Below are 14,321 nucleotides of genomic sequence, written 5' to 3' on the forward strand. Positions count from 1 at the left end.
ATGGGATCTAATTAAACTAAAGAGCTTCTGCACAGCAAAAGAAACTACCAACAGAGTGAAGAGGCAACCTACAGAATGGGAGAAAATTTTTGCAATCTACTCATCTGACAAAGGGCTAATATCCAGAACCTACAAAGAACTCAAACAAATATACAAGAAAAAAACAAACAACCCCATCAAAAAGTGGGCAAAGGATATGAACAAACACTTCTCAAAAGAAGACATTCATACAGCCACCAGACACATAAAAAAATGCTCATCATCACTCGCCATCAGAGAAATGCAAATCAAAACCACAATGAGATACCATCTCACACCAGTTAGAATGGCAATCATTAAAAAGTCAGGAAACAACAGGTGCTGGAGAGGATGTGGAGAAATAGGAACACTTTTACACTGTTGGTGGGACTGTAAACTAGTTCAACCATTGTGGAAAACAGTGTGGCGATTCCTCAAGGATCTAGAACTAGAAATACCATTTGACCCAGCCATCCCATTACTGGGGATATACCCAAAGGATTATAAATCATGCTGCTATAAAGACACATGCACACGTATGTTTATTACAGCACTATTCACAATAGCAAAGACTTGGAATCAACCCAAATGTCCATCAGTGACAGACTGGATTAAGGAAATGTGGCACATGCACACCATAGAATACTATGCAGCGATAAAAAAGGATGAGTTCATGTCCTTTGTAGGGACATGGATGCAGCTGGAAACCACCATTCTCAGCAAACTATCGCAAGAACAGAAAACCAAACGCCGCATGTTCTCACTCATAGGTGGGAATTGAGCAATGAGATCACTTGGACACAGGAAGGTGAACATCACACCCCGGGTCCTTTTGTGGGGAGGAGGGAGAGGGGAGTGATAGCATTAGGAGATATACCTAATGTAAATGACGAGTTAATGGGTGCAGCACACCAACATGGCACATGTATACATATGTAACAAACTTGCAAGTTGTGCACATGTACCCTAGAACTTAAAGTATAAAAAAAAAAAAAAAAAAAAAAAAGAATATGCCAGGGCAGTGTGGTCCTTTGCAGTTCGCCATTTCTCATAACACAAAAGGGTGTAGGGTTTCTTAACCATCACTGCTTTTGTGAAAACACAGGGCTCGGGCAAATCTCAATGTTGTCAATGAGAAGAGTCTACTTTGTCAATTTTCTCTGTAGCTTTTCTCTGTATTCTCCTTTATGTGCCATATTATTTCTGGTTGCCTTTTTTGTTTGTTTTATGCCTTATCTCCCCAATTTAATTGTAAGTTCTGTGAGGAAAGGAAGTATGTCTTGTATTGATTTGTACTCTTCCTCCACATCTCTCTCCTCTTTTTGCCTAGCACTTAGTGTTCCGTCCCATCTACCTAAAAGTTATTGATGTTCAAAAGGATGACAGATTATCTCTTTTTTTAATGTGCTAAGGCAGTAAACTTACAAAATGTAAACTTTTCATAATTGGAATATAGCATTCGCATCTAAGAACTTCCAAAAATCACATATTTAATTCTTATTTAAAGAGAATTCATAGATGGAGAAATCTTTTTCTTTAATTGGTCTTTACCTGGTTGCATACCTAAGGCCAAGCTATTCTTTGGCTAGATGATTGCTGAGTTCACCATCATGAAGCAGAGTCAGTGTCTAAAGATATTTTTACCAACCTTCTGCTTGCCAGTCTACATGTCATTGATTCAGCCTGTGAACCAGGGCATTATTTAGAATATGAAATGTTATTATGGAAGAGATCTCATGAAGAAGTTTATGCATTGTGTAGGCACTACAAAGAGCTTTACAGTCTCATAGTAGCAAAGATGCCATTTTAACTGTTGCTTATGCCTAGGCAATCTCAAGGAGAACTCAGAAAAAATGGGCTGGATATTTGAAGTGTCTGTGGAAGCAAAATAAATTAAGCATTTAGGATGAGGCCTTAAAAATAACTTATAATGCACTCTTGATGATAAAGAATGTTATTTTACATCTAATCAGCAAGGCTTAATGGAAGTGTAGTAAAAGAGCAGTTTAACCTTGACAAGGGGTTAAAGTGACGCAGTATCACTGATAGCACAAAAGTTAAAGGACACCAGTGAAGTCAATGAAGACAATTTTAGTAAAGAAAACAAAACAACTTTAGAAAAGACTGCTTCGCTCTTCATTGTAATAATTGCATTTACAGACAGGCAACCACATTATACTGCCCAGGAGATTATGCATTTGTATGTTCTACACTCAGCTTTTATGAGCAACAAGTGCCAAAACTAACTTTTTAAAAATTCTAGGTTATGTCATAGGGTCAGTACAGAGAATCCAATCTCTAACATCTGGCTGAGCAAGATTGTCTTTAAGGCCTCTTCTAGATTCTAGCTTTCTTAAAGTCCTGTAAGTGATTACCAGTGTTCCTCATGATGACCCCAGGGTATACAAATTTTTTGAAGTGATTCCTAAATCCAGGGAAAGGTGGTTCTCTCTTGTTCAATATAGTTATAATATTCTAATGCTTTGAAAATCTGGGATCATGAATGGAAAATGTTACCAGTTTACCCGAATATTTACTTTACTGAAACACTTCATTCCCTGATCATTCTGGGTCATTTACTTATAATCTTTGTAGATGGATTTTTGTTTTTCTTAAAAGAAGGGGAAACTTTAGGGGACTACATCTCAAGGGTTAGATCCTTGGCTGTAAAGACTCCCTTGGATAAGACTCCCTTGGATTGCTTTTTGGCTGTTGGCTGTAGCAACTTGTTTTCTTACAGAGATGAAGCATCTGGTTTTTGTTATCTCAATGATGCTGTCCTGGGAATATTACGATTGCGACGGAAATTTGAGCGTATTCTCTACGTGGATTTGGATCTGCACCATGGAGATGGTAAGCCCTTTGGTTTTAAAGATGCTTTGCTGCTAGGACAGCAGGTTTTTATCAGTTAAGCTGCTTCTAGGCAACTGGTAGAAATGTCTGCTATAATTGAAATTTTCCTAATTGAGAATTTAAAGTAGGTAGTGTAGTGATTCCTCTAATTGATGCAATTCCTGCTTTGCTGCCCAAGCCAGGCTCCTGTAATTTCCTCTCCTCTCTCCTCCTGTAGCAAACCTCTAGAACTAATAGAGAATGTTAAGAAGTGAAAATCTTACCCAGTGTTTACTCCAGTGCTCAGTAACCTCCCTCAGGCCATTTCCACTGGTTCTAAGGGAATCTATAGAGATGACAGTCTTGTCTCTTTTCATTGATGCTTTTCTCAAGATAGAATGGGCGTATGATGGGCTAACATTCTGAAATTTTTCACCAATAGGCTGCCAACTCGTGTAGTGATCAGAATCTGTGTCGTTTCTTTGTATTGCTAAAATATTTAGTGCCGTACAAACAGGACATCTTCCCTAATGTTTAATAGCAGAATCGCTTAACAGTTTGCCTTAACCCATTAATCCTCTCTTAGAAGACTCCACTGACAGGACTTATCTGACCATCCTATGTATTTTCCATCTAGAATGTAGAGCTCCAGTGACAGATGCCACATTCTGTTTCTTTAAGAAATCCTGTCTGGGACACGTAGTATTTCCATTTATTTAAGAACACTTATCCCATAAATTCTTACTTAAAAATACTCCTCCCTCACATCAATGATTGCCATTTCCCTGTTTCCAAGGTTTTTTTTTTTTTTTTTTTTTTTTTTGAGACAAACATAATCAAGGCATAGAGAGGAAAAGAATATTATATGTCTGAAGTTAGGGTCAGCTCCACTGCCAAAACAGAGAAAGAAGGATGAAATCGTTGAGGGAACCTTTCCAGAGAGCTTCATCTGCATGGATACTACCATGGAACGATGACAGAAAATTAAACAATGACAGAGAGAAGAGAGGTTAAAACCACTAATAGACTACTTTGAGAACCATTTTCACTGAATATCTGAATGCTCAACCAGTGCAAAACATAGCCTTGCTCAAAAGCCTTCAGAGACTCCTTATTGCCTATAACAAGGGGTAGCATTTGACCTTTGGCTTATTTTTGTATGGCCAGTAAACTAAGAATGGTCAAAAATGGTTTTTCCAGCCAAGTGCAGTAGCTCATGCCTGTGATCCCAATATTTTGGAAGGCTGAAGTGGGAGGACTCTTTGAAACCATGAGTTTGAGACCAGCCTGGCCAACAAAGTGAAACCCCCATCTCGAAAAAAATTAGCTGAGTTTGGTGTTGTGTGCTTATATTCCTAGCTACTTAGGAGGCTGAGGCAGGAGGATCGCTTGAGCCTAGGAGGTCGAGGCTGTAGTGAATTACGATCGTGCCACTGCACTCCAGCTTGGGCAACAGAGCAAGGCATTGTCTCTTAAAAAATTTTTTTAAATGGTTTTTCCATTTTTAAAGGGTTATAAAAGAGAAAATATATTGGAAAAAAGTGTCCGTGTGTGTGTATATATGTGTGTGCATGTGCAATAGAGACATTGAGTAGTTTGCAAAGCCGAAAATGTTTACTATTTAGCCACTTAGTTCGTTGACCCCTGGCCTACAGCAGTGGTTCTCAAACTTGAAAGTGCGTCAAGACGACCTGGGGAAGTTTGTTTTAAAATGCAGATTGCTGGGTCATATCCACCAGATATTCAGATTTAGTAGGTCTGGCAAGGAACCAAAGAAACTACGTTTTAATACCTCAGCTGTTCTGTAGGCCACACTTTGAAAAACAGTGGTCTTCAAGATAAGGTCCACGTCATTATCCAGTCTTTCAAGGCCTACCTTGAATAGGCCTCACCTTATCTTTCCACCCTTATCTCTCATTACTTGCTGTCCAGGCTATACTACTCAATGAGCATTCTAACTATTCATGACATGTCTCACTATTCATGACATGGCTCAGTGTTCCCAGACACATCTCACTATTCCCACCTCCCTGACTTTGCCTCCTTTTTTTCCTAATTTAGTTTTGTTTCAACTGTCCCAAGTTCTACCCATTTATTCAAGTTCCAACAGTAGCAGATTTGCCCTGACCACCCCCTCTCAAGTGTTCTCCCCCTCCTCTCAAGTCCTGTATTGTTCATACCACCAATTTGATATTTCATTACATATTGCCTTGTATTTTTAATTAATTTTTTAATGTGTCTGTGTCTTCTTTTCCCATAGAAACTATAAGTTCCTTCAGAGCAGAGATCAAGTTGTTTACTTCTTCCTGTTTTATGTAACGCCTTGAACCAACAGTACTATGCATATAGTAGTGGCTCATTAAAATATTTGATCAATAAATGATTATGAAATTCAGACTATTAGTATCAGAGTTTAAGAATACAATCAACTCTACAGAACCATATAAGAATGAACCGAAACTGTCACCTGAAACCATTCTTTCCATTTGCAATGTTATTTCTACACCCTTCAGAGTTTCCTGTTTTAGCCAACTTTTATGGTGTGTTTCATTTCAGTTTATTTCCCCTCTTTAGCACCTCCCTTACAGTGACCCCTGCCCCACCCCCAAACTCTTACGCATTTGGTTTATTTTAAATCCTCCATGATTCCATAACTAGCATCCTGTAGTGGCTTCACTAGCCACCCCTACCCCATCCTTGCCTTCTTTCATCTACCTAACCACTCTGCTCTTTCCCACCAAGTCCATAGCTTCCTCCTATCTGTGTTCACCTCCTTTTTAAGTATGATTTTATAACTGTGCCTAGTGGTATTTCCCATGAGAAGAAATACAAATGGCCACTAAACTTATGAAAAGGTGCTCAACACTCTAATACTTAAAGAAAGGCAAATTAGAGGGCCGGGCGCGGTGGCTCAAGCCTGTAATCCCAGCACTTTGGGAGGCCGAGACGGGCGGATCACAAGGTCAGGAGATCGAGACCATCCTGGCTAACACGGCGAAACCCCGTCTCTACTAAAAACACAAAAAATTAGCCGGGCGAGGTGGCGGCGCCTGTGGTCCCAGCTACTCGGGAGGCTGAGGCAGGAGAATGGCGGGAACCCGGGAGGCGGAGCTTGCAGTGAGCTGAGATCTGGCCGCTGCACTCCAGCCTGGGCGACAGAGCGAGACTCCGTCTCAAAAAAAAGAAAAAAAAAAAAAAAGAAAGAAAGGCAAATTAGAGCAAGACCATTCTTTCTGCCTAAGATTAAAGAGAATAACAATAGTTTGGGAACTCTCATACATGATTGGTCCAAGTGTAAATTGGTACATTTCTGGATTGATCGATAATCAGGATTTTCATGAATTATCCTTGTTTAAGACTTCATTTCTAAGTTGAAGTACTATTTTCATTTATTTTGTTTGTTTTATTTTGTTTACTTCATATTTTTTGCCTAGAGCCTTTAACTGGTTTTAACTGCCTCCCTAGGGCAAAACATAAGGCTTGGGAAATTCAAACATACCTATTATATACAAATAGAGTTAATATTTTTTTAAAGTCGCTGTTGGGCTGTAGTGAAGACTGAAAACATTAAATAAATACAGAAACAATTTTTGTTTGAAGTAAGAAAGAGGACAGTACCTGAATTTGCTAATACTCCTCCCATTTTACAGATTGATTATCTGAACATAGTGTGACTATATGTGAGAGGAAAGGGGTGGAGGTGGGCAGTGTGTTTACCTGTATACGTAGAGGCTTGTGAGGGTTACTTTAAATCCCAGCTTTAATCTCCCAGGCCTCTAATCGTTTACTAAGTTAAAATGGAAAACAGACCCCTTTCTTGAAAAGTTTTTCCCCCATCTTTCTTCAGGTTTTAAAACACTGTTATGAGGCTGCTATTAGGAGACAAGGTCATGGCTGTTTTCAGCCTTCCATGTTTTAGCCAGAAAGATGTACTATAAGTTACTTATTTATAACCAAATCTGCATTATAGAGAGGCACTTTATAATTAGATTTTTGGTATATAATGGCTAATATTTGTATTGCTCATATTTTTCAAAGGGTTATCACATTGTACATCTTTGGAAAAAATCCCAAGACTTTAACTATAACCACTTAAACAAAACAAAACATACAACTTGTAAGATGGTGCCAGTTTCCCTTATTGAATTCTGTTGATAATGCCTCAATTCTAGGCTCTCGCCCTTCCCTACTTTTTAGAACAGGTTGTCAAAGAGAGCCCAGACATCCCATTGCTTGGAAAAGGAAGTCCAGTTATAGTTTTCCATGAGTTTGAAAAGGAACCCCCAAACTTCACTTGGGGCCAAAGTTCTACCTCATCTTGTAATTACGAGATTAGAGACCAGAGGTTTGTATTACTTTTATTTCTCAGCTTGTTAGTTTTGTATTGCTGCCTTCTCATCTACCCTGCTTCTCACAGCTGCTCTAGATTTTCAGATGTTGAAAATAGGAATGCCATATCCTGAAGTGATTATTTTGATGTTTCTTTATCTGTTAGGTGTAGAAGACGCCTTCAGTTTCACCTCCAAAGTCATGACCGTGTCCCTGCACAAATTCTCCCCGGGATTTTTCCCAGGCAAGTGATCATAAACTCAGTATTGCATTTGATGACTAAATACTGAAATTCTTCTATACATTTCTTACACTTGGACAGTTCCATGCTGTTAATGCCTTATTGCTACAGTCCTATGCAAACTTTTAACACACGTTACCTCAGGTGACAATAACAAGAAGAATGACATTAAAGTTGTTTCTTTTTCCAGGTGATTTTTATGGGCTGTCAACAGATCACTTATGCTTACTACAGTAGTAGACACCCCATGCAACTCCTAACATCCTGAATAATTGCAGTGATAAATTGATATTATGTCCACCTAAAAAGCATGAAGCCAAGCAAAGGAGTTAATCTCTTATTTTTTCATTTGATCCAGTAAGATGAAAACTAAGGTTTTTCAGTTTCCTTATGGTTTGCCTGCTTCTCCAAGATTGTTTACAACAGTTACTTCTTTATATTATTTTTCTTAATTTCTTTCCCTGGAAACTATCACTAATTCATTCAGGATTATTCTCCTAATTGATCTTTTCAGTCTTCTGAATTCCTATCAGGAAATCCTTTAAGTTTTCTGGGTTCTCATGTTCCTAATAAGTGATCATAGTGCTCTTCTCTTTTATAGGAACAGGTGACGTGTCTGATGTTGGCCTAGGGAAGGGACGGTACTACAGTGTAAATGTGCCCATTCAGGATGGCATACAAGATGAAAAATATTACCAGATCTGTGAAAGGTATGGCAGCAACACTGAGCCAGTAATAAGTAGATTACAGTTCTGTAGGATGAAATGGCCCCCATCTCACAATGTAAACAAGAACAATGTAAAAGAAAACGTCTACATACCTATAAAGCTTTTGTATACTGGTCATTATGCCTATTTGATCAGTAGCTATCCGCTGTATGACAGAGCCAAGCAGTTGGACCAGAGCCATGCTCCAGGTTGGATCTTACCCACTACTCAATATGATTAAGGCCATCCCAAGAGCAGAGCTTTTAGGCTATCCTGAAGAATCCCTTATTTGCTGCTTTCTTAGATAAAGAAACCTGCATGTGTGTTATTTCATCAACCTGACAGGGTTCATTTCAGTTGTCAGGGTTCATTATGGAGACCTGTGCCTTCTACTACTGGTGTAAATATTAGAGAATTGACTATTATTATTCATCATGCATTCTTACGTTTTATCCGCTGTGTTAAAATTGGAGTCAGATACCTGTTCTTTTTATACCATGGTTAAGGATTAAGTTACGGACAATCGTAGGCAGACACATTGGTGCCAATATGTGGACCACTGGAGTTGAAAAGCCCTATGGAATGGGGGTGGGAGGTTGTGCTAAACTCATATTCATAAAAATTGAGATTGGTCAGGCACAAGTGGTGGCAGAGAAAGCAAATCCAACTAGAAGTCAGCAAGTCAACATTACCGAAGGTAAGTAATGGGAATTGAGGTACTCTTGATCCCTCCCCAACTTAGCTCGTATTTCTCCCAACCTCTGGTGGAGGTTCTTCCCAAAGGAGCCTGCCTGCACTGGCTATCATCACTGGCAGTTGTAGAAACAAAGCAGAATTATTAAAAAATAAAAACTTTATGCTTCAAAAGTGCCTCTTAGCTCAAAAGATTTGGTGAGCCAAGTCATCATTCAGTTATTCAGCAGCATAAGCCTCTTCATAATTTTGATCATGTCTCCTGGCTACCTCTGTATTATCATACTGAAAAAACCTTTTTTTTTTTGGAGCCTGCCATCAATGGTTTAATTGCCCTTCTTTGTTCCCCTTAAGCTCTCTTCTGTTCTTGAGATGTGCAAATCAGAGCTGCTTATGTAACTTTACCAATAAAGATATCCTGCAGTTCTATGTAAAAGGAGAATTATTTTGTTTTTGTTTTAATACCCTTCTTAACAGTGCCCGATTTTGTTGCCCTTTTTTTTTTTTTTTTTTTTTTTTGTCATAACAGAAAACTAGGTTGTTCTCTTCAGTGCACTGTCCACAGTGTTTCCTAGAGCCCTATCCTGGGTCTTAATTGAAAGGTCAGCACTCATCATCGTGCAAGTGTAGTTTGTAATATCTAGTGCTCCCTAGATGGATCACCCTAAATGGATCACCTTACATGTACCCCTTACAAATCCCTAAATGGATCACCTTACATATGCCCCTATTGAAGGTTATCTGCCAATCATAAAACCTCCTGAGATCTTCTTTATCTCCCATCAACTTGGCATTTCACTGCCTGGGAAAGCTGAGTATTATCTGCAGACTTGAGGATTTTCCAGTGCCCACCCCCAAAGAAGTCTACTATTTATCCTTCTTCAGTCAGAAAAAAATATCTGTTTCTACCCTATATTTTCTCTTTTTTTTCTGTAGACCAGTTCCTACTACATGATAAAAAAATATTTTAAATCCCATGGTAATTCGTGTTTAAAAATAGCCTTGGTATCAAACCTAATCAGAAGCATTTTTAAAGTAAGTTTAGCCCCAAGGAAAAGATCTGTAGAAGATTACACATGATTTCCCTTTACAAAAAGCATGATGCCACTCGCATCCCAATAGATTGATGGCTTTTGTGTACAGGAGGCTAGCATTTATTAAAAATTCTTCCAGCTTGCCTACTAAAGAACCAGACACTCATTAGTTTATAGTTCCGAGGGCCCCTTTGCCTGTGGACCCACACTGGCAATGCAAGCCACACAGTGATCATCCAGAATAACAGGTTCCGGGTTTTCATTAGAGGTGTAATAACATTTTTCCTTTGCTTTCCTTCAGAAGTCAAGTCTGGTCAGGGCATTATGTGAAGGCACCTGTGATTCCAAGGGTACCAAGAAGGCTTCCTGGCCCAACTGTCTCTCTCATCTGTTGGATTAATACCTGAAATTCCTTTAACAGGAAACATACTTTTATTCTACAATTAGAAATAGTCCTTTAAATGAAATTTTGGCGCAGCCTCTCATCCTCACCCCTGCTGTACCATAGTTTCACAGAGCCTTTCTTTTTTGGGGTGGTGGACAGGGTCTTCCCCTGTTGCCCAGGCTGGAGTACAATGGTGGTCACGGCTCACTGTAGCATTGACCTCCTGGATTCAAGTGATCCCCTTGCTTCAGCTTCCCAAGTGGCTGGGACAAACAGGCACACAATACCACATCTGGCTAATTAAAAAAAAAAAAAAAAAAACTTTTAGTAGAGATGAGGTGTACCTTCACAGTGCCATTCTTGACAATGAATTGTGAAGGGGTCAGAGCATGGGCTCCCTGAGTATTCTGAGGAGGAGGAATTGCATAATGGAGCAGTAGAGGGAAAGGGGTACCAAAAACCACAGCGATCTTTGCCAAGAGTTTTGCAGAGGGCCAGCCCTGGTAACTAGATCACTCAGTCCCAGGCGTTATGCTTTTGAATACTTCTGGTATGTGGCTTGGAAACAGTCTCTTACACATTTGCCATTGTTACCTCTGACCCTTCTGCCAACCTCAAAAGATATATTACACATAGGAATGGCTTAATCTTTTCATAAAAAGTCATTCAATTTATCTACTGTCTTCTTTTCATCCTTTTATTTTATTTTATTTTATTTTATTAATTTTTTGAGATGGAGTCTCGCTCTGTTGCCCAGGCTAGAGTGCAGTGATGCGATCTAGGCTCACTGCAAGCTCCACCTCTGGGTTCACGCCATTATCCTGCCTCAGCCTCCCAAGTAGCTGGGACTACGGGCGCCCACCACCACACCCAGCTAATTTTTTTGTATTTTTAGTAAAGATGGGGTTTCACCATGTTAGCAACTATGTTCTCGATCACCTGACCTGGTGATCCGCCCACCTCAGCCTCCCAAAGTACTGGGATTACAGGTGTGAGCCACCGCGCCTGGCCCCTTTTCATCCTTTTTATTTCATGACCCCTCTGGTTCTCTGACTCACTCCTTACTTGTGATATGTAAAGGACCTCTTATTGCTGGTTCACTTATAAGATGCTCTCATTTTTATTTGCCACCCAATTTCTAGTTTGCTCATGAATTGCTCCTTTTTCCTTTTCCTTCTTTCTTTCTTCTTTCCTTTACTTTTCTTCCTTCCTTCCTTTTCTTGTCTTTTCTCTTCCTTTTCTCCTTTTCCTTCCTTTTCTTCCTTAGTTCTTCCCTTCCTCCCTTTCTTTCTTCCTCTTTTCCTTTCTAAAATGGTTTTTTTTGCCGGGCGCGGTGGCTCACGCCTGTAATCCCAGCACTTTGGGAGGCCGAGGCAGGCAGATCACGAGGTCAGGAGATCGAGACCATCCTGGCTAACACAGTGAAACCCTGTCTCTACTAAAAATACAAAAAATTAGCCGGGTGCTGTGGCGGGTGCCTGTAGTCCCAGCTACTCCAGAGGCTGAGGCAGGAGAATGGCGTGAACCCGGGAGGCGGAGCTTGCAGTGAGCCCAGATCGGGCCACTGCACTCCAGCCTGGGCGACAGAGCGAAACTCCGTCTCAAAAAAATAAATAAATAAATAAATAAATAAAATAAAATAAAATGGTTTTTTCCTCTGCTGTAGCCTTTTTTACTTTGCCAACTAATCAGGCAGGAACTTAATGGTTTTAGTTTAAGCTTGAACATACCCCCTTCATTTAAAAATTGGCTTAGAGTTTCTTTTTGTAATAGACTGGACATGGAATCTTTACATGAAAATTTTCTAACACCAGAAGATCTCAAGTTCCATTTTCTATAAATGACAGATTTCACAGTGAGATCTCCCTAGATCATTCAATTCTAAGGTCAAGGGTCACTAATTCCCAAAGGCTTTCCATAATTTTCATGGGAGCTGCTAGAGTTGGTATCACAAGTAGAGCCCTGCTTTAACCAGCATAAAGGAACATTATCAGCATTGCTCTGGTAAGCATACCTCCTCCTTCAAATGGAAGCCTATAGTCCTAGTATAGAGATGATAGAGGTATACTATATTTTCTATGTATGTGAAGGCCTAAACCTGACCCCACCACCACCCATCCCTGGGCCACACACGCATATACCCATGAAGGTTGGTGGGAAAGGGAGGCTGCTTTGCGAAAGGGAGGGTTTGCTAATTCCCAAGTTTTATCATCTGAAGCAGGACATATTACACAGCCTATGTTTAACCTATTTGCTCTCTAAGTATAATATATTTGAATGCAATCTGAGATAGTCTTAATAATGTTTAATGTTACCTAAAACTCTTTGTTGACAACTTTGGGAGCATTTATAGTTAAGGATTCTGAGAGAAAAGGACACTAACAATTATGGCCTTGCTGTTGGTTAAAGGGAGGTTTTGATAAATAGTAGGGTACCACTCTGAAATCTCAAATCTTTCAGGATGACCCAACTACTTGCCCACTCTGAACTTCCATGACATATGTGACATATGTGAAGTTCAAACGAAGAAACTTAGAATTGTGCCGATACTTCTTAATTCTCATCCTGCCTATCATTTTATAGCCCTAACAGCCAGAAAGTATTCTTTACTAAATATCTGATTACCAATAGATATCGCATAAGAAAACCATATATAAAGTGCTTATAATGTAGATGGGTGAAGTTGACAGTTCAAAGTTTTGAAAAACAATCATGTTTTATTAAGAATATTCAACTATTCAACTTAGTAATTTCACCTAAAGGAAGATACATTGTTAAACAGACTTCTCAACAAATAGGACTTTTAAAAGATTCCATTAAAATGGAGTTCTAATTCAGTAGCAGTGTTTATATCTATAAATGCAAAATTCTGCTAGTTAGAGCTACCAACCTGACCAGAGAAATAACCTTACTCTAGTAAACCAGAGTTCATAATGGTAGTCATTAAAATAAGAACCTACCTGTGTTTGGTCCTTGGCCTATTTGCCTTGAGTTCTATGACTCATATTATGTAGCTCAGAATTGAAAGAAACCTTTTCTTCCCCATCAAAGACTATTAACTTAAAAAAAATTCAGAGACCCCAGAAGTGAATAAACAACTTAAGATTCATACCTCTTTCCTTTTATGAGAGAAATACTATACTTTTCTATTTTAAATATTTCTTTTATAGCTCTTCAACTACTTCTCTGGAATATTAATTCTGCTGTTAATGGCCTTACCCCAGTAACCTACCCAGAAAGGACAACAGCAGAGTCATTAAAGGAATAGCTCATTAAAGCCTAAGTTTTTATTCCTGGGTAGAATCTTTTTGTCTGTCTATACTGAGCCCCCACTAATACCCAACAAGGAAGAAAAAAAATTACTAATACTAACTATAGTATCTTTCTATTATATGTTTATGGCATGAGAATTTTTCTTAGACTCTATCATTGCTTCTGAAATACATGTCAGTGGTATTTTAGGCATAGGATCAATTCCTGGGGTCTGGGGCCAAAATTCAGCTCTCTGAAGCCACTCTGACCTTCCTACAAAAGAATTGAGCACCTCAAGTCACTTTATAGGTATGTTAGTCTGTTTTGCATTGTTATAAAGGAATACCTGTGACAGTTATTTATAAATAGTAAGAGGTTAATTTGGCTCACAGTTCTGCAGACTGTAAAAGCATGGTGCCAGCATCTGCTCAGCTTCTGATGAGGCCTCAGGAAGTTTACAATCGTGATGGAAGGCAAAGGGGGAGTCAGCATATCACACAACAAGAGGGAGCAAGAGAAAAAGGAGGAAGTTCCAGGTTATATTAACAACCAGCTCTTATTAACTCATAAAGTGAGTTAACTAACTCATTACCATGAGGACAGCACCAAGCCATTCATGAAGGATCCACCTCCAAGACCCAAATACCTTCCACCAGGCCCTACCTCCAACATTGGGGATCACATTTCAACATGATATTTGGAAAGGACGCACATTCAAACTTTATCAACAGGGTTTTAAAAACATTCACGACAAAAAGGACAGTTTGGGGAGGAGCTACCAAACTACATAGTTTATTGTTTGCCTGATGCTGTGCTTAACATTTGACATG

General features: G+C 39.3%; 1 protein-coding gene across 4 annotated transcripts in view; it reads left to right on the forward strand.

Moving 5' to 3' along the window:
• HDAC8 (histone deacetylase 8) overlaps positions 1 to 14,321 on the forward strand; it is a 239,932-nt gene that overhangs the window by 77,885 nt on the left and 147,726 nt on the right. For 3 of the 4 annotated variants that reach the window (XM_025373005.1, XM_025373006.1, XM_025373007.1), the window contains 3 exons: positions 2,759 to 2,871; positions 7,346 to 7,423; positions 8,022 to 8,130. In XM_025373005.1, coding sequence (XP_025228790.1) covers positions 2,759 to 2,871; positions 7,346 to 7,423; positions 8,022 to 8,130 — 300 coding nt within the window. The remainder of the gene's footprint in view (positions 1 to 2,758; positions 2,872 to 7,345; positions 7,424 to 8,021; positions 8,131 to 14,321) is intronic. The other variant, XM_025373009.1, reaches the window with a different exon arrangement.

Source organism: Theropithecus gelada, chromosome X, assembly GCF_003255815.1.
Source record: "Theropithecus gelada isolate Dixy chromosome X, Tgel_1.0, whole genome shotgun sequence".
In the NCBI taxonomy this organism is placed as follows: Eukaryota; Metazoa; Chordata; class Mammalia; order Primates; family Cercopithecidae; genus Theropithecus; species Theropithecus gelada.